The sequence below is a fragment of the Lissotriton vulgaris genome, unplaced genomic scaffold (assembly GCF_964263255.1).
Source record: "Lissotriton vulgaris unplaced genomic scaffold, aLisVul1.2 SCAFFOLD_1783, whole genome shotgun sequence".
In the NCBI taxonomy this organism is placed as follows: domain Eukaryota; kingdom Metazoa; phylum Chordata; class Amphibia; order Caudata; family Salamandridae; genus Lissotriton; species Lissotriton vulgaris.
Genome location: NW_028243738.1, coordinates 417,718 through 436,516, shown reverse-complemented (window position 1 = coordinate 436,516; position 18,799 = coordinate 417,718). Strand labels below are relative to the sequence as shown.

The following is an 18,799-nucleotide window of genomic DNA, read 5'->3' as shown; positions in this document are numbered from 1 at the left end:
TATATATTTCATGATAATGTGCACAGTTTGACAAGCTGGGTTACTATGGCGTCTGCCTAGCAAGGATATTTACTGCTATCTACTCTGATTCAGGCATGTGAATCTATGAAAGACACCCCTAATCCTGGAGAAGAACAATAGTTACTTACCTGTAATCTGTGGTTCTCCAGTATTGGTGTCTTTCATAGATTCACATGCACCCGCCCACCTCCCCTTCAGAGGCTCTTAGCATACTTTGGTTTACTATCCCTCCGTGCGACAAAATCTGACAGCCTGAGCCTCTGGGGGGAACCTTCTGGTGGGTGCTGTCACCTGATTGGCTGCAGTTTGGGCTACACAAAATGACAGGGATAGTCACTAATGTGGAAGTTTTTTCTTCTGTAGCTTGGCTACTTTACTTCCTGGTCTGTTTTTTTATTGGTATTTACTATGTATTTATAGCATATTATTGCTTTTTTATATACCGTGGGACTCCCACTCTGACGACGGGGAATGATTCAGGCATGTGAATCTATGAAAGACACCAATACTGGAGAACCACAGATTACAGGTAAGTAACTATTGTTCTTTTTCTTATATATCCCTCACCTAGGAGGGTTGACTCTTAGTGGCATGCTTCATCATTGGGTTCTTCCCGTTCCCCTGTGGAACGGAGTGTGCTATGACCTGCAAGTTACATGGGAGCACTAAGAAGTATGTTCTAAATTATTAAAAGAATAGGAGTGGGAGGGGTATTGTGGGAGGTTTAAAAAACTTCCCTTGTAAGTAAGTAATACTTTAATCCATCCTCCAGGTGGTATAGTTAAAAAGTGAGGAGGAAAAAGGTCACAGTGTACTTGCCCTTCTCCAGTATTAGGGGTGTCTTTCATAGATTCACATGCCTGAATCATTCCCCGTCGTCGGAGTAGGAGTCCCACGGTATATAAAAAAGCAGTAATAAGCCATTTGTACATAGCAAATAACAGTTATAATAAACCAGGAAGTAAAGTAGCCTCAGCTACCAATGAAAAAACTTCCACATTAGTGACTATCCAAGTCATTATGTTAGACCAAACTGCAGCCAATCAGGCCACAGCTCCCACCAAGGTATTCTCCCCAGAGACCCAGGCTGTCAGATTTTTTACCGCACGTCGTGTGATAGGGAGTCTCTCCGAGCTCTGCTCAGTTTTTTCTCTACTCTTGAAAGTTCTCACTTTCTAACATGTCTACATCTAAGTCCCTTTTCAGGGCCTGTGAATCTTGTGGCAAGGCAAGGCTCTTCAAGGAGGACCCTCATTCTCTCTGCATATACTGCTTGTATCCGGATCATCAGGCTAAGGAGTGCAAGATTTGTCGCACTTTTCCCACTAAAACCCTCAGAGACAGAGAGGGTCGCCTTCTACTATGGATACAACGGAATAAGGACAAGGACTTGCCACTCTCTGAGGTAGGAAGTTTGGCCTCTATGTCTTCTATGGGATCTAGAAAGAGAATGGCTGAGGGTAAGGTGACTACCCCTAAGGCGAAGGTGGCAAAACAGGCCCAGCACACTCTTGCTGCTGAGGAGCCTTCTACTTCAAAAGTGAAGAAAGCCTGTGAAAAATCTGTAAAGCCGCCTGTAATTAAAAAGACTGTGTCTTCATTGTCACCTCAGAGGCCTGCAACCAAGGCAGCAACTTCTCTGCCGGTTTCCTGTCAGGCAGCCACTACAGTTACTTCAACTATGACTTATTCCTCACCAAAACCCTCTTTGGTGGTGTCCTCAGCGTCCTCACCTACTTATGTTCATGTTCAAATTCGTCCCATCTCGTCGACGAAGAAAGTTTCTCCTACCGTCGACGAGCCTCCGTCGACGAAGCCCATGTCAGCGTCGAAAACACCCTTCCCGTCGACGACGACTTTACCGTCGACGAAGAAATCCTTACCGTCGACGACTTCACCGTCGACGAAGCACCCGTCGACCATCCCATCGTCGACGAGAAAGACTCCATCGACGATCCAACCGTCGACGAAGAAGACACCGTCGACGGCCCCGTCGACGAAGTCGTCGACGACGGTCTCGTCGACGAAGAAGATGACTCCGTCGACGGCCCCGTCGACGAAGAAAATTGTTCCGTCGACGACGAAAAGTGTTCCGTCGACGACGACGTCGTCGTCGACGTCGAAAAACGGATCGTCGACGAAAACTCTCCAGCCACAGTTGTCGACGACGCAATCGACGATGGCGAGTTCATCGCTCACAACTAAGTCAATGCCACAAGCCTTCCCAGTGGCCCAAGCACATCCAATGACGCCAAAACTGTCAACTTGCACGGATATTCAGGTCTGGTCAGCAAGAAGCAACGCGATATCGTTGCCATCTCCAGCCACCACTGCGGCACTTCTACAACGCCCATCGCAGTCTGCATGTATGTCACCACTCACAATGCCAGACAGGCTCTTGGATTCAGACGAGGACTCTGCTGGCGAATTATTTCCAGCAGCTACAAGTCCATCTGACTTGCTCATACAGGTCAAGGATCAGGAGGAAGAGGAGCAAGTGACGCAACAGCCCGGGTTAGATCCTGCACCACCACCAGGGACACAAATGCCCATGGAACTATTTAGAAATTTAATGTCCATGTTGGATGATTACTATCGCCGTTTTCCGCCCTCAGAGTCGGGCGAATCACACATCTCTTCCCCCCAACCTAGAGGGGCCCCGCATTCAATACCTCCTATAACGGAAGAATCGGGACATACCCCATCCATACCGGTGCCATATAATCAACCGGAGGATGAGAATACTGACGAGGAGGCTCATGAGGAAGGTGAATTGGATGAATCGGATTCGTCGGAGTATGAAGATTATCAGGCTGACTCCCCTGCTCCAGATGAACAACCTAAGGCTGAATCACCACCGGTGGATATTGCGAATTTTCATAAGATTATGGACAACGCAACCAAGAGATTTCTCATTGCCATGGAGACGAAACAGGATGATTTTTTCCTGTATGATTTCAAAAATTTGTCCCAAAGACAGAGTTGGTCAATTCCTATCATAGACTTCATTTGGAAAGAAGGTCTAAAGATCATGGCCACACCAAACTCTTTACCTCCAGTGTTACCACGAGTAGATAAAAAGTACAGAGCGCCAGCTTCTTCACCGGCTTGCCTGATTGGACAAGCCAAGACAGACTCAGTCATTGCACAAGCAGCTCAAAAGAGAGCGAAGAACCCGTCGTCTCAAATCTCCACTCCTACAGACAGAGACGGAAGAAGACTCGATACCATTGGGAAAAAGGTATCAACGATTGCAGCAACCACAGTGAGGGTTGCTAATTCTATGGCAATTCTTGGCCGATACGACAGGCAAATGTGGTCTGACATTTCGCCTTATATTAAGAAACTGCCTGAACCGGACCGGTCTGAGGCTATCAAAATTCTACAGGAAGGGGAGTGTGCGTCGTCAGAGATCATTGATGCTGCAGTGGATGTAGCAGCTACAGGATTCAGACAATTGGCAGGAGCCGCAGTCCTTCGCAGAGAGGGATGGTTGAAATCTACGTCCTTTAGACATGAAGTACAGGCCAAGGTATTAAACATGGCTTATGATGGCGAATATCTATTCGGCTCGCACGTGGATGAGGCTTTGCAGGCCATAAAAAAGGATACTGAAACTGCACGATCTTTGGGTACTCTGCAGTATCGAAAATCTTCCTTTCGTGGCGCAAGAGGAAGGGGAAGCTTTTCAAATAGAGGAGGATATTACCAACAGCGCAACTATTCTAACACACAAAACACCCAGAGGTACCAGCCATATAAACAACAACCTTACGGCCAAAGAAGAAATACTTACGCACAGCCCCGAGGAAAAGCCACATATCGGGGAAGAGATAACACCAACAAGAAGTGAGATTCACTTCCTGCCGCCAAAGTGTCCCAGCCAAAAACGAATTGGAGGAAGAATATCCCTACATTGCTCAAAATGGTCCAAGATTACTACAGACAAATGGGTGCTGGATGTGGTATCCAAGGGCCACATATTAGAATTTGTAAAAACCCCTCCAAATTCTCCACCGAAAGGGCCGCCCCCAGCACATCTCAAGGAGCTATTCATCCAAATCAATACAATGATTCGAAAGGGGGCAATCGAGAGAGTACCTCGACACCAGAGAGGGACAGGCTTTTACTCTTGTTTTTTCTTGATACGCAAAAAGTCAGGAGAATGGCGCCCCATCCTCGATTTGCGTGCCCTGAACAAATTCATCAAAAAATTGACCTTCAGAATGTTAACTCTCCAAGAGATCCTCCAGTTTTTGGCAGAAGGGGACCACTTGGCAACACTCGACCTTCAGGATGCCTATTTCCACGTCCCAATCTTCCCCAGACACAGGAAGTTCCTAAGGTTCAGAGTGGCTGGCAGGGATTTCCAATTCAAGGTGCTTCCCTTTGGACTACGTTCAGCCCCGAGGGTATTCACAAAGATGCTAGCACCCGTAGCAGCCCACCTACGATTGCAGGGAATTCAGATATACCCTTATCTGGACGATTGCCTTATCAAGGCCAATTCCTACGACACAGCAAACGACCATGTCCAGAAATGCCTTTGCCTGTTTCAAAGCCTAGGTTTTTCAGTGAACTTCGAGAAATCAGATCTCATTCCATCACAGAGGAAATCTTTCCTAGGAGCAACGCTGGATTCCAAGCTCGCTCAGGTCTTCATTTCAAACGAAAGACAGGAAAAGATCAGAACAATGGCAACCACACTCCTCAGAAAAGAGTGCGTTTCTGTTCAGAGATTCAAATCTTTCCTAGGGATGATCTCATCGTGCATCCCTCTCACTCCAAACTGTCGTCTGAGGATGAGACCATTACAGGAGGAACTCAGTCACCAATGGGTGCAGATATCGGGGTCCTTCGAGGATATCATTTCCCTAACACCTCGAATGAAGGAAACAATCCTGTGGTGGAGTCAGAAACATCACCTGCAAGTAGGCTGTGCTTTCCTCGCAGAAGTCCCCAGATTCATAGTAACCACGGATGCCTCGCTAGAAGGTTGGGGCGCTCACCTTCAAGGGATGACGATCAGTGGCAAATGGGACACTCATCAAAAGAAATGGCACATCAATCTGCTGGAGTTACGGGCCATTTTCCTCGCCCTAAAATCCTTTCAGGCAATTCTAGAAGGCTCCACAGTGTTGATTCGAACAGACAACACAACGAGCATGCATTACCTGAACAAGCAGGGGGGCACAAAATCAGCCCGGTTGTCTCAACAGGCTCAAGAGATCTGGACTTGGGCTCTGGATCACGACATCAACTTGTCAGCGGTGCATGTTCCAGGAGTAGCCAATGTACTGGCAGATTCGCTGAGCAGATCCAAGAAGAGCACTCACGAATGGGAACTGCATCAGCCAGCGCTGGATCGGATCTTCCAGAGGTGGGGTCTCCCTGATCTGGATCTTTTTGCAACTTATCAGAACAAGAAATGTACTCACTTTGCGAGCTGGATTCCCCACAGGGACTCTTGCGGGGATGCTCTGTCACTGAATTGGGAACGGATCTTTGCCTACGCTTTCCCGCCAATTCCGTTAATTCCCAAAGTCATCAAGAAAATGAGGAAACAACTGTGTCGAATAATCCTGATTGCTCCACGGTGGCCACGACAGTATTGGTTCACACAGCTTCTCCTTCTGTCAGAGCGCGAACCAGTCCAACTACCCCGAATTCCAAATCTTCTAACAATTCAAGAAGGCAGGGTGTATCATCCGGACCCTCATTCTCTGAAATTATCGGCTTGGCTCCTCAACACCATGAGTTTGCACACTTGAACATTCCACCGGACTGTCAAGAAGTCCTGGCCAATGCTAGGGCGCCTGCAACAAACAAAACTTACAAACTAAAGTGAAAGCGTTTTTGTGTTTGGTGCCAAACTATGAATATACATCCAATGAATGCGGAGCCGGAAGCGATCTTGCCCTTCTTTTTGCAGTTGGCTAAATCAGGTTTGGCGCACTCAACATTTAAAGTGTTTTTAGCGGCCATATCACGATACCGTCAAGATGGTAGGAACTCTCTATACTCCTCAAGAATAATCCAACAGTTCTTTAAGGGTTTATTTCGTATGTTTCCACCTGTACGCCGACCACCTCCATCTTGGCATTTGAATGTAGTCCTGGCTCAGCTTCTGCGCCATCCTTTAGAGCCTATCCATAAGGTCGATCTCAAGTTCATCACTTGGAAGGTTGCATTGCTGCTGGCATTAACTTCAGCCAGACGGGTGAGTGACATGCAAGCGTTCACCTCTAAGCCACCATTCTTGCAATTCACACATGACTCTGTGATACTACGCACCAACCCGAAGTACATGCCCAAAGTACCATCGGATTTTCATCTAAATGAGCCAGTGATACTTAAGACATTTTTTCCCAATCCGCAGTCACCAGCGGAGCGGACTTTACACACATTAGACATTAAGAGATGCCTTAAATTTTATCTTTCAAGAACAGCTGCCATCAGAAAGACGGATCAGCTATTTGTGGCGTATGGCAGACCAAGACAAGGCTGTGCTGTTACAAAACAGACTATCGCCAGGTGGGTCTCATCCACGATAGGGCTCTGCCATCAACAAGCAGGTAAACACTTACAGACCTTGCCTAGAGCACATTCTACGAGAGCAGTCTCCTCTTCAATTGCTTTGTTTGCTGGTGTGCCTCTCCCGCACATTTGCAGAGCCGCAACATGGTCCAGCAGACACACTTTCACGAGGCATTACTGTCTGGATTCTTCAAGCGATACCGATGCCTCAGTGGGGAGAGCAGTCCTGCGTAATCTGTTTCAGTAAGGTGAGCCTCTGGTGATCTCTCCCACCTCCTTTGCTCTTTTACGCTTTCATATGTTGTTGCATTGCTTTCTTTTAATGCATGATAACTGTTCTTTGGCGTATCAGAGCGACATGTTGTATTACTGCTAACTACTCGGATTCAGGCATGTGAATCTATGAAAGACACCCCTAATACTGGAGAAGAACAATAGTTACTTACCTGTAATCTGTGGTTCTCCAGTATTGGTGTCTTTCATAGATTCACATGCACCCACCCACCTCCCCTCGGAGTCTCACCCAGACTGTTAAGATATATGTCTATATACTCTGGTACACTCCAGTGCTACAAAAATCTGACAGCCTGGGTCTCTGGGGAGAATACCTTGGTGGGAGCTGTGGCCTGATTGGCTGCAGTTTGGTCTAACATAATGACTTGGATAGTCACTAATGTGGAAGTTTTTTCATTGGTAGCTGAGGCTACTTTACTTCCTGGTTTATTATAACTGTTATTTGCTATGTACAAATGGCTTATTACTGCTTTTTTATATACCGTGGGACTCCTACTCCGACGACGGGGAATGATTCAGGCATATGAATCTATGAAAGACACCGATACTGGAGAACCACAGATTACAGGTAAGTAACTATTGTTCTTCTAATGGTCTACATGTTTCAAGTCAATCCCCATGGCTTTTCTTCAGGGCCAAGGATCTAACTCCCTGGGACTTCCCTCCTAAAGTATTACTGACACAAAGTGACTTCACATACTCTGCATGCTAATAGAAAACTTTTTTTAGCACTTACTTGGTGTTACTACTTGGCAACCTGTAATATAGTTAGCCTGCCAAAGTTCCCGTAGTAAACAGTAAAACAAGGTGCATATACAGGTAAATTAAGAAGCAAAGATGAGCTGGGAAAGTGCAGCTGAGTTGAACGATAACAAAATACTGGCCTGGGAGTCCTTCTTGAAATCCTTCGGCCCAATGAACACCAAGCACTATTTCATTAAAGAAACTGGCCCATGGGCATGCGGGAAAAAAACATTGCCCGGCCCGAGAAGATATCCAAAAAACCACCTTCAATCCCCTTTAACGCCTGATTTAAGGGCAATAAAAACAGCCATTAACAGCACACTTCGTGATTTGCGGAAAGATGGGAGTGATAATGGTTTAGTGACCAAATTGAGATCACTAAAATGCACTAAGAACAAAATTCTGTGGCATCAAACAAGAAGCCTCGGAAAAAACTTGGGCAATGCTACTTTATGATTCAAAAAACAACAACAGTGCAATATTCTGGAACACTGTAAATAAAATAGATAATCCAAATGCCCCCGGAATAAATTCCCACATCACAGAGGCAAGCTGGGTAAATTATTTGTTCAAACACTTCAACGATGAAGAGCCAAGTAAAGGCCATCGAAAACTCCAATTCTGTAAGTCGACTGCGATGGCCTTAAAGCCTACAGATGTGGACACCAAATTCCCAGGTTCGATTGTACAACTGCAGGGTCGAATTACGGAAGGAGGGGGCCCCAGGCCCAAATGGAATTCCTTCAATCATCTATAAACACGATCCAAAGTATTGGGCCGAACAACTTCTTCCGCTCTTTGTTGACTCCTGGAGGGTTGAACAATTCCCATCCTCCTGGAGGGGCTCAATAATAGCTCCAATCTATAAAAAAGGCAGTAAGAACGAGGCTAAGAACTACAGACTCATAACCCTTATAGATATAGAGGCAAAATACTTTTCAGGGCTACTCTTGGAAGAACTAACCTCCTGAGCATCAGATAAAAAACTAATCCCTATCAACCAAACTGGATTCCAAAAAGATCTAGGGACCTCAACGAACCTTCTAGCCCTCTCCCTGCTGATAGATGCTGCTATTAAAAATAAAAAATCATTATATGTGTGCTATATTGATTACTCGGCCGCCTTTGATAGCATAGACAGGGGAAATTGTGGTCAAAACTTTCAAAGTGGGAGGTGGCCTCCAAGCTTCTCAACTTACTGATCTTACTGCATTCAGACACCTGGGTCCAAATAAAATTGGGGGCCGGCAACTATCTATCCAAAGAAATTCCGACCACAAAAGGGTTGAAACAGGGGTGCGTTCTTGCGCCGACACTGTTCAACCTTTTTATGTCCGAAGACAAAGAACTGGACGACTGCAACCATCATGCCCCAAAGCTAGGGGGCTTTACATTATCGAATTTATTATATGCAGACGATCTGATACTAATTAGTCACACCCCAGTAGGCCTGCAATATCTTATTAACACAACTAGCTAATTCTCTGAAAAAAAAGGCCTGTCCATTAATACGGAAAAATCGAATGTGATGGTTTTCAATCAAAAATCAAAAAAGCAAACGTTCCAATGGTCTCTGCGTGATCTCAAAATGGAAACAGTTAAAGACTACAAATACCTGGGGATAAGCTTTGATTCCAACGGCTCATTCCAGCGACACGCAACAACAATAAAAAACAGAGGGATTTCACTAGCCATCGCTTTAAAAAATATCAAGAACAAAATAGCGGGCCCAAATCTAATCCCTTTGCTGGACATATGTTGTGCAAAACTGCTACCATCACTAACTTATGGCAGTGAATGCATGAGAGGGAGAGATGAGGATATTTTAGATAAATCGGTTAGCAAAACACTCCGAATACTCTTCTCACTCCCTCCTTACACTTCTCCAGCACAGCTAAGACTGGAGTTTGGTCTACAGAAGCAGCAAATTGCACGCAAGGGCGCATATGCAAAAAGCTGGTACAAAGTTAAGCACACTGTAACAGACTCCCTGAACGCCTACCTTTGGAAAGAGCTGGAGACAAACAAGGGAACCTCTGCAAAGGCCTACCTCCAAGCAGCTATAAAATCCCTTGCATTAAAAGACCTTTGGGAGTCGAGCTGTTCACATAAGTGCTTTAAGCGCCTGGTCAACAAATACGTGAAAATTCTCTCCATGGAGGAAGATAAAGCAGCGTTAACCAGGAGATCAGATGGGTGGTACACAATACAAAGCTACACCAGCTCTTCACCCCAACCATACCTCAGTACTAGCTTTTCAAGGAAGGTGAAGGAAGAATTCCTGTGGCTGAGGATGGGAGTAATCCCGGCAAAAGTCCATCTTCCCCCATGGAAACGCCTGGAATCTAACTCCAACTGTAGGCTTTGCGATAATCCAAATGAGGACGTTTTACACTTGTTATGCAGCTGCAAAGCCCTAGACAGTGCCCGAAGGGGCCTACTAATCCAGCTCTGGAATCAACATGGTGTGCGAACTCGCAGACAAGCCTTGACGTTCAGCTTTAAAGGAGAAAACATCCAACTGGCCTGCCGACTAGTGCGCTTCATGAAAACAGTTAATATGATCCAAAATCCAGAGACCAGCGACTGAATTAGACTCATAAAGACCCGCTCCTGCACCTTAAGAAAACTCCTTTTCAACTAACAAAGACTTAGTAAATGCTGAACAAACGCTACGGTAATAAAATACAAAATTAACTGAAAATAACATAAAAAAAAACACATACATATTAAATACATTATAATATACATAAAAATCATATACAAATCGATATAAGTAACATCAATATTACTAACATCGACATTAGTAACATCGATATTACTAACATCGATATTAACAAAAAGATATTACTTACCTTCTTAATTCTGTCCCTTCGATATTAAAAAAATCGATATTACTTACCTTCTATATTCTATCCCTTCGATATTATGACATCGATATTATTGTAACTCGATAATTAGACTTCGATATTTTTTCTGCTCACCAACAGGACCATGGGCTAAGGACCCTGCTCCAAAACACCCAGGAATGATCAACTGCTTTGTCGGAATTGATTTTACTCAGGGGTGGCTGTGAATTTTAATGCTTCCATTCAATCAACCTGACTGAGGGACACTTGCAATGCAAGCATTGCTCCTCCCTAGCCTCCCCTCCTAAGTGCTCTGGCTCTGCCATGCCTGGTTGAAAAATGTTCATAAATAAACTGCAGATCCCTGCCCCTATGTAAGCTGCAAATCTTCCTGCTGGAGGAGGAGAAACCTGACGTGATTTTACTTACAGTCACTGGGCTCCATGAGGAATCAGGACTGAACATCACCCGGGCACTACTTCCCAACTACTATATATACAAGAGAGATATAGATTTCAGGAAGGGAGGGGTGCCTTGCCGAACCCTTACTGATCCCAGATTGCAAACATTTAGCCTTTGTCATCACCATGTCTCGACAATCACCTTTTCCATCACCCTCCTGGCCACACTGGCAAATTCAGACAGAACCTACAGGGCATAATTGCTAGCCTAGCCTGGTAGTTAAGAAATCCAACTCCCCAGTGCTGGATCTCAGCCTACACCTAGAGGAATCTGGAGGCTACCGAGCCGCTAGGGTTCTACAAGACCATGGCGCTATCCATCTTACCCAAAAAGTATGGAGCCCCACACATGAAAAAGTCACTTGCTCGACCCAATCTATACCAATGATCCACATCTACATGTCTTATACCCTCTATCTGTAATCTGATGCTATCCCTTTTTGATCCAGATGGGTCTCTGCATGCCATGCCCTCCCACCCCCTTTAAACCATTCACTTGGAAAGACCGCAGCTGGTGAAAGCTAAACTTTGAACAAAGGAATTTCACCCTTATTATGGACAACATTCACTTGGGCACTGACCCACATGAAGATAACTCTGGGGATAGAGGTATCAGATGCTATATCAATATCGTTTTAAGACCATTTCCCAAAACCCAGTTGGTTTGGGGCAATAGGAGATGGAGGATAGAACCTGCCTGCCCACAACCCCACCAGCTTTCTTTAGACCGCCCCCTGTTCCAGCTATGTATACGTGCTGGCGTGAGATACCAGTATCTGTTAATTTACACTGATAAATTACTCTATGTGCCAACCTTTTCATATCTAGGTATACCTTTCAATAATGGTGTCACCTTGTGAACACCAGGAAGAGCTCTTTGATCTAAATGTGGAGGCACTGTTCAGGTTCCGAAAGAAGTTGGCTAGAAGCAGATAGACCCTTTAATTACCATCTATAAGGCCGGTTGCTGTGCTGTTATTCTGTATGGGGCAGTAGTGTGGGGTTTCTGCAACTTAATGTGTCTACAGACAGCAGAAAGTCACTTTCTTAGATGTCGCTTGGTGGTCCTAGCAGCCTGCCAATTATTTTATGCCACACGTAACTAGGGGGGTCATTAGGTCTTTGAGACCGCCCGCCATAAAGGCAGGGGTCCCGTGGGGGGCATAAGGATGTGCCCGCCACTGTGGCGGGCGCATCCTGCATGTTTAGCATTGTGGCGGGCGGGGCTCTCAGCACGAATGCATTTGCATTAACAAAGCAGCAGGCGCCAAGGAAAGGCATCTATCCTGGGCCATCCTAATATGGCAGGCGGTGTCAAATAGACACCGCCACCATGTTAGACTTTTTCCGCCCCGCACGGTGACCGGAGCGGAAAAGCGGCGGACGGTTTTTCCGTCCGCCGCGGTCACCCCCGCCATACTAATATGGCCGGGGGGCATTTAGCTGGGGATGGCGGACGGATTGCCCCCGCTAGGCCGGCGGGGGCTAATGGGCCCCTAGGTTTAATTCCGTTATCTCTTCGTGTAAAAATTGCTCCCTTGTCTTTGCTACATCAAAAAACTCCTAGAACAAGTAGAAAGAGGGAAATGCTTTAGTATTCCGTAATCAGCTGCAAATATTTCAAAATATCAGTTGAAAAAGGATTGTTATCCATGTTAAAACTGGAAAATTTGCGTCCCGAGCTGGGTAAGAAGAAAGTCCAGGAATATTTGCAGCTGGTTTGCACTGATAATATAGAGCCTTATTTATTGTACCCTCTGAGCAATACCTCAAGATTTTACCTGGTTAGATTTAGTTCCAGCATAGCTCATTTCCTGGTTTCCTATCCCCGTAAGGCGTATTGTGATGCTGAGCTCCAACAATGCCCGTGTGATTCTGGGTGTAAACAACATATGGTGCATTTATTATTTTATGGCCAGCTTCATTCTGGGCCACGGAGAAATGTCATTATCCCACTATTAAAGGCCTTGAATATAAGGAAAGGAAGATTGGCCCTGTATCATCTCCAGCTTTTGAAAACAAAGGAAATATGCCAGATGGTTTATCGCTTTATCTCTTCTGTGGTTTGCTTACATAAGTTGTGGGAAAATGATTAACATGCTGTTCTGGTCTGATAATGAACAACACTTTTTTATGCATAATGTATTTTATTTTGTATTTTTAATTGTGTGGTAATGAGCTCAAATGATGTTTACTGACTTATGGTGACTTTTCGATAAGTTCAACGGGATCTATATATATTGTAAGCCGTTCATTTAACATGGATTTTATTAAGACTCATTGACCTGATCTGTATGCAGTTTGGCAGGTGAGCACTTTGCCCATTGATTTTTCTTCTGTAAAGTTATCATGAATTGTTGCTTGTTTTAACTATACACAGTGATTAGTTGTGATTTTAATTGTATTTTAATTGTATGTTTGCACTATTTTATGGTTATGGAAATAACTGAATAAAGGAATTTGAAAATTGAAATTGCCTACTTCGGAATCCTTAATAAAGTACTGGTGTAAACTTGAGATATATGTACATCGCCTGACAACCTCTTTTTGGAACCAAGCTCTAGAAGCATTGCGATGGAAACATTTTCTGGTAAAAACCATAAATGCTGTATATATTGTATCCTTATTCTGTATATAGCATTTTTAATAGTATTTTCCTTTTTCAATGGTAACCCAGATGTAGTGCTAAGATGCCAGGGTTTGGTGTTATCTGCAATATAAACAAGCTGCGCAAATAGATTGATAATGGTGATTCTTATGAGTTAAATGAGATAGCTCTGGAAAGCACTTAACTTCAGCGAGTGGATGCCATTTAGTGGATGCCATATCGCAAACCTCCTCCAGTGGAGCTCTTGAAACACCATGGTGTCTCTTTTCATTAATAGCAGACGGCATCTAGATTTACATTTAAGTGCACTGCCAAAGCAGCCTCCTCAAACTAACCACTGCATATCTGAAAAACTGACACGAAAGACAAATATGACAATAAAGCTTAGATCTCAAAAGATAGAACTGGTCATAATTCTCTGAAGCAAAGCTACAAGTTTACATCCTGATATACTGACCATGTGAAAAAAATGTTTATTATACAAAAACAACCTCATCATCTCAACCCTAGAATGTCATACTTGATTCCTAACTTAACTTGGGCATCCATAATAATTATATGTCCTGCACTGTAAAGAATTATGTTCAAGCCATGATGGTAGTAAGGCTTGAGTACGGTGATGCTTTCTTTATTCGTCACCCCCCAGACCCAACATACTCTACTTAAAGCAGTCCTTCACTCTGCCTAACCTACACAACAAAGGCTTTTGATCAAATCAGCATTGAACTGGCTGCCTCTAGTGGGATGTGTACCTGCAAGAATAAATGTATAACTTTAAAAGGTGTTACTTATGAATTCCACAAACCGCACACCGAAAACAACTGTATCAGGAGGGAGGATGCAAAGACCTCCTATTAAACCTAATACTTAGACGAAAATGTCGAACAGATAGCTTACTTTTTTGAATAATATATCGTATAGAGACATCTAGCTGCAGATTCCTTAACTTTTGAATTCTCCCCAGGCGTCAGGCAGGATCCAGGCATCCAGGCATTTTTGAGCAGTACCTCTGCATGCCGGTGGATGGCGCAGGATGACTCCGTCAACTCTGGTTTTCACTTCAGTTGAGCCATGTAAGTCCCCTACGTCAGTTTCTTCTTTTCTGCACTGCAACACGGATCCAGAGAAGTGATTCCTATGCAATTTTTTTCTGGCCTACCTCAACAGTTTTGTCAGTTGGAAACAGTATGCCTCCCCCCCCCCCCCCAAGGTAAGCGCAGGTGTTTGAAGTTGCAGCACCTACCCCCCTAGTCCTGCTCGACTTCACCGTGTGGTGACTCCGTCTCCCACGGCTCCTCCTGCTCGCTGGTTGAGAAAGCCGTAAGGGGCTCTGCCCCTCATCTACTCATCTTTCTGGGAGCCGGGGCATCGATGGCCCAGATGAGAGTATATTAACTATCTACATCTCATCATTGGGTCCCCACCAAGTAGGTGAGTGGAGCCATGCTGGTAGGTTTGCGCTTGGTGTCAGTGTTCACAAAAGAAACTGATGTCTGCGTGCCTGAGGGATCTTGTATGACTCCACTGACGCCACAACCGGAGCTGACATAATCAGGGAGTCCCCGGCATGCAGAGGTACTGCTGAAAAATTTACAGACCCAGTCTGACACCTGGAGAGAATTCAAAAGTTAAGGAATCTGCAGCTAAACTGACTCTATCAGATAATATGTTACCGAAGGTAAGTACCTTGTTCGTTTTGCCATGCAGTTTTCTTTGTTCAAAACAAACCTATTTGCTAACTCTAAGTTACTGTTCACCTTGCATGTGTCGGACTTGATTTGGCCCTCTTCTAGATCTATAACCAACTTGTTTTTGGTTCATCTATAAGAAATGGGTTCACGAGAACCTTGTAAAGTAGTAACCAAGGACACCAATTTAATTGACACTGCAAGATTTATTTCTAAGATCACGTTTATGACCTCTTTTCTGCTGCAGTCACCTGCTACATTTGTTTACCAATGGACTGCCTTGTTTGTAATTTTGTGTAGCTGAGTATTGGAATGCACCTCTGCTTCTCCACAGATGCTGGGGCATAGTAAATGTGTGGCTCAGTGTTTTGCAGAAAACTGCAAAGAACTTTAGGATAGCAGTGAATTGACGAAGGCTATTTTTTTTGTGTAAACTTCTTTTATTACATTTCGTGCAAGCACAGTACTTGTATGAAGTATAACATTGAAATCAATGGCTAGTCCGTAATAGTAGTATTGGTGAGCATAGTGGTAAAGGGCGATTCAGAACATTGGCACCCCAATCGGTGTCATATGCCCTATAAAAGGGTAGTAGTAGTAGTAGAGGTTTCAAAATTAGTGTTACAGCTTCTGAAGGCCTGGCTGAACCACTGCAAGAAGTTCATGTTCTTTAAATATGTAATATGTAATTGTCCAACCCTAATCGCTTTTTAAAATGTAGTCTTGAGTGATTTTGCATCTTGTATATATGTAACTCTAACCACTAGTATCTGTAGTAGGCTTATGTACTTACTACTATTCTTATGTAAATGTAGAATGTATTTATATATTTTCCTTGAGTGAATTAGCAACTTGTATATATGTAACTCTAACCACTAGTATCTCTAGTCGACTTTTGTACACACTACCGTTATTATGTGAATTTAGAGTTTTTCTGTTTGTATCTTTTATGTAACTCATGTACTCCGAAGTCCATATGCAATGTAACTGGTCCTATTGTAAAGTGCTCTGACACCTTCGGGTACAGTTTGTGCTATTTAAAACGACAATAATATCCTTGCGGTTTTTTAGGATTCGGGACCAGAACCCCTGGGGCAACCCACAACCAGGAAGGAGGCAGTTCCTTAGTATTGGGGGCCTCCGATAGCAAGCAGGAAAATGGCCAATAAAGCCCACCGCTGGGGCCAGTGAGCCCCTTGGCCTGCTTTAGCCTTGATTCTGCTTGTTCACAGTCAAGCAAGGCCTCAGGATGTGGGCCCAATGTGGAGACGGTGCCAGTCGCTGTATTGCTCGTAGGACCCTTGTGCAGCCATCTTAGATCTGCCACTTGGAGGTCAGGCAGTGCCTGTTATCTGTACGGGTGGTCTCGGGACAGCAAATGCAGCCGTAATGTGCAGGCATCTAATGCCCACTCTACCCCGCATTGTTCGAGTGTGCAGCGAGTCTGGATGGTGCCAAATGGCAGTGCCCTACGAAGATCTCTGCCAAATGCTGCCTGCTCCATTGCCGTTGGACCAGGCCCCCTCCTGACAACAGCTACTTGTGATATTTACAGTAATTTACTAATATTGCCTATGAATATAATTGCCCAATTGAATGCGTCAAATAAAGAAATGTAAACATTTTCGTATTACACCTGATTTCCTCACCCTACTTCGCCACTGTCCCTAAGTGTTTTCTTAATTCAGTTCGGAAAACTCTTGGTCAGGCTGTGCACTGATTCCATTGAATCATTTTACTCAAACCTAATGACCACTTCTCAGGAAGTCCCTATTTCCATCTTTTTTTTATAGAATTTCATGATGCGTTACAAAGGGGATTATAATCACTGGATTGGCTTGAGGAGGGATGATAAGTCTCAGCTGTGGACATGGGTCAATGGCACCAAATTCAACAAGTGGTAAGTCCTTGTGTTTGTTTATTCCGCTGCCAGATATTTTCAGTCACTGATCCTATTTTGAAGCTAATCTCACATCAGCCTACATCCCAAAATCACACAGAGACAGCTGTTCTGTCGACAACACCTCCGCTTTCGCGATTCCTCTTCTGTATAAAGCTCTCCACTGGTGCAATGTTAATTACAATACAAAATAACACCAGCGTTGGAAAAACTAGTAGGTGTGTCCTTCGCTACCTGTTTGTTGTATGATGATTTATTGTGGGTTTTTTTACAAGCATATGTATGATAAATTAAAAGAATTAAACTGGTAAATGCTGCCACATAAATGTAAGAGAAAAGAATGTGTCCAGAAGGACTAGTTTTCACACTTTAAAGAGAATACCCTATACCATCAATTCTAGGGTACTTATTGCTTTATTCAGCTTATTTTAAATTATTTAGATTAGCAAAGCAAATTAAATTGGTTTCATCTCTTAGAAAAGAAACCTTCCATTTACAGAACACGACATTTACAAAAACACTTGTATACACAATGTTATACTATTCCTCTACACACAGGGCAGACACACATCGCGCCCCATTCAAGGTACTCAATTAAATGCAGTATCTGTTGTAAATATTCTTTGGGTCGCAGTATAGGAAACATAAAATATTCACTTATGGTTTTGTTGTTTTTTATAGATATCAACCTTGTCCAAGTCCTGAGGAGAATCCGTGAATTGTGTAGATTCGAAACGCATTGGCTCTTGTGAGCTCGGCGGATTGTGTATATATTGTGCCTTAAGTAATGTAGTAATAATTTTTTCCTCTTGTGTAGGCAACATTGGTTTGAAGACATATCCCTCGGTCTCTTGGCCTAGGCAGGACAATTAAATAAGTCTAGTTAAGAATGTAACCCCGCTTGGTGCGTTATGTAAAATCTAAGACTGGTGTTGTACTTTAAATTTTAATGTTATTTCACACAATTGTCTAAGTTTGTTTCACTTCTCATTTTTGTCTTCGAATTTTTTCGTTTTTAAAAGAAATATAACATTGTGTTTAAATGTGTTTTTGTAAATGTGGTGTTCTGTAAATGAAAGGTTTCTTTTCTAAGACCGTGTTGTACTTTAAATTTTAATGTTATTTCACACAATTGTCTAAGTTTGTTTCACTTCTCATTTTTGTCTTCAAATTTTTTCGTTTTTAAAAGAAATATAACATTGTGTTTAAATGTGTTTTTGTAAATGTGGTGTTCAGTAAATGAAAGGTTTCTTTTCTAAGACATAAAAAAATATTTATCTTCTTCGTTAATCTAAATAATTTAAAATAAGCTAAATAAAGCAATAAGAACCCTAGAATTGATGGTCTAGGGTATTATCTTTAAAGTGTGCAAACTAGTCTTGTATTTACAGTGGTCCAGTCAAGGACGTTTTAGGACCCGAGCCTTCTTTGTTCCCCACATAAATGTAGGCGTCATGTCTTTGCAATGAGAAAACGACAGACAAGTTTCACAGAGCAGCAGGTGGTCATTTTGGGATTGGATATTGCAAGCTTGTTTTACAATTCCAATGAGGCCACACAATTTAATACACACACAAAGCTAAATACTACACATTAAATGACAAATATGTACAAAATAATGTTTGGCACAACAATATGCCCTCCCTCCCCCTTAAGATGGCCTAACAAGGAATATCACACTGCAAATGTCCTACCCT

General features: G+C 43.5%; 1 protein-coding gene across 1 annotated transcript in view; it reads left to right on the top strand.

The window, feature by feature from the left end:
• LOC147668242 (uncharacterized) overlaps positions 1-18,799 on the top strand; it is a 152,097-nt gene that overhangs the window by 42,946 nt on the left and 90,352 nt on the right. Inside the window, exon 4 of the mRNA XM_086948675.1 lies at positions 16,996-17,102. Coding sequence (XP_086804801.1) covers positions 16,996-17,102 — 107 coding nt within the window. The remainder of the gene's footprint in view (positions 1-16,995; positions 17,103-18,799) is intronic.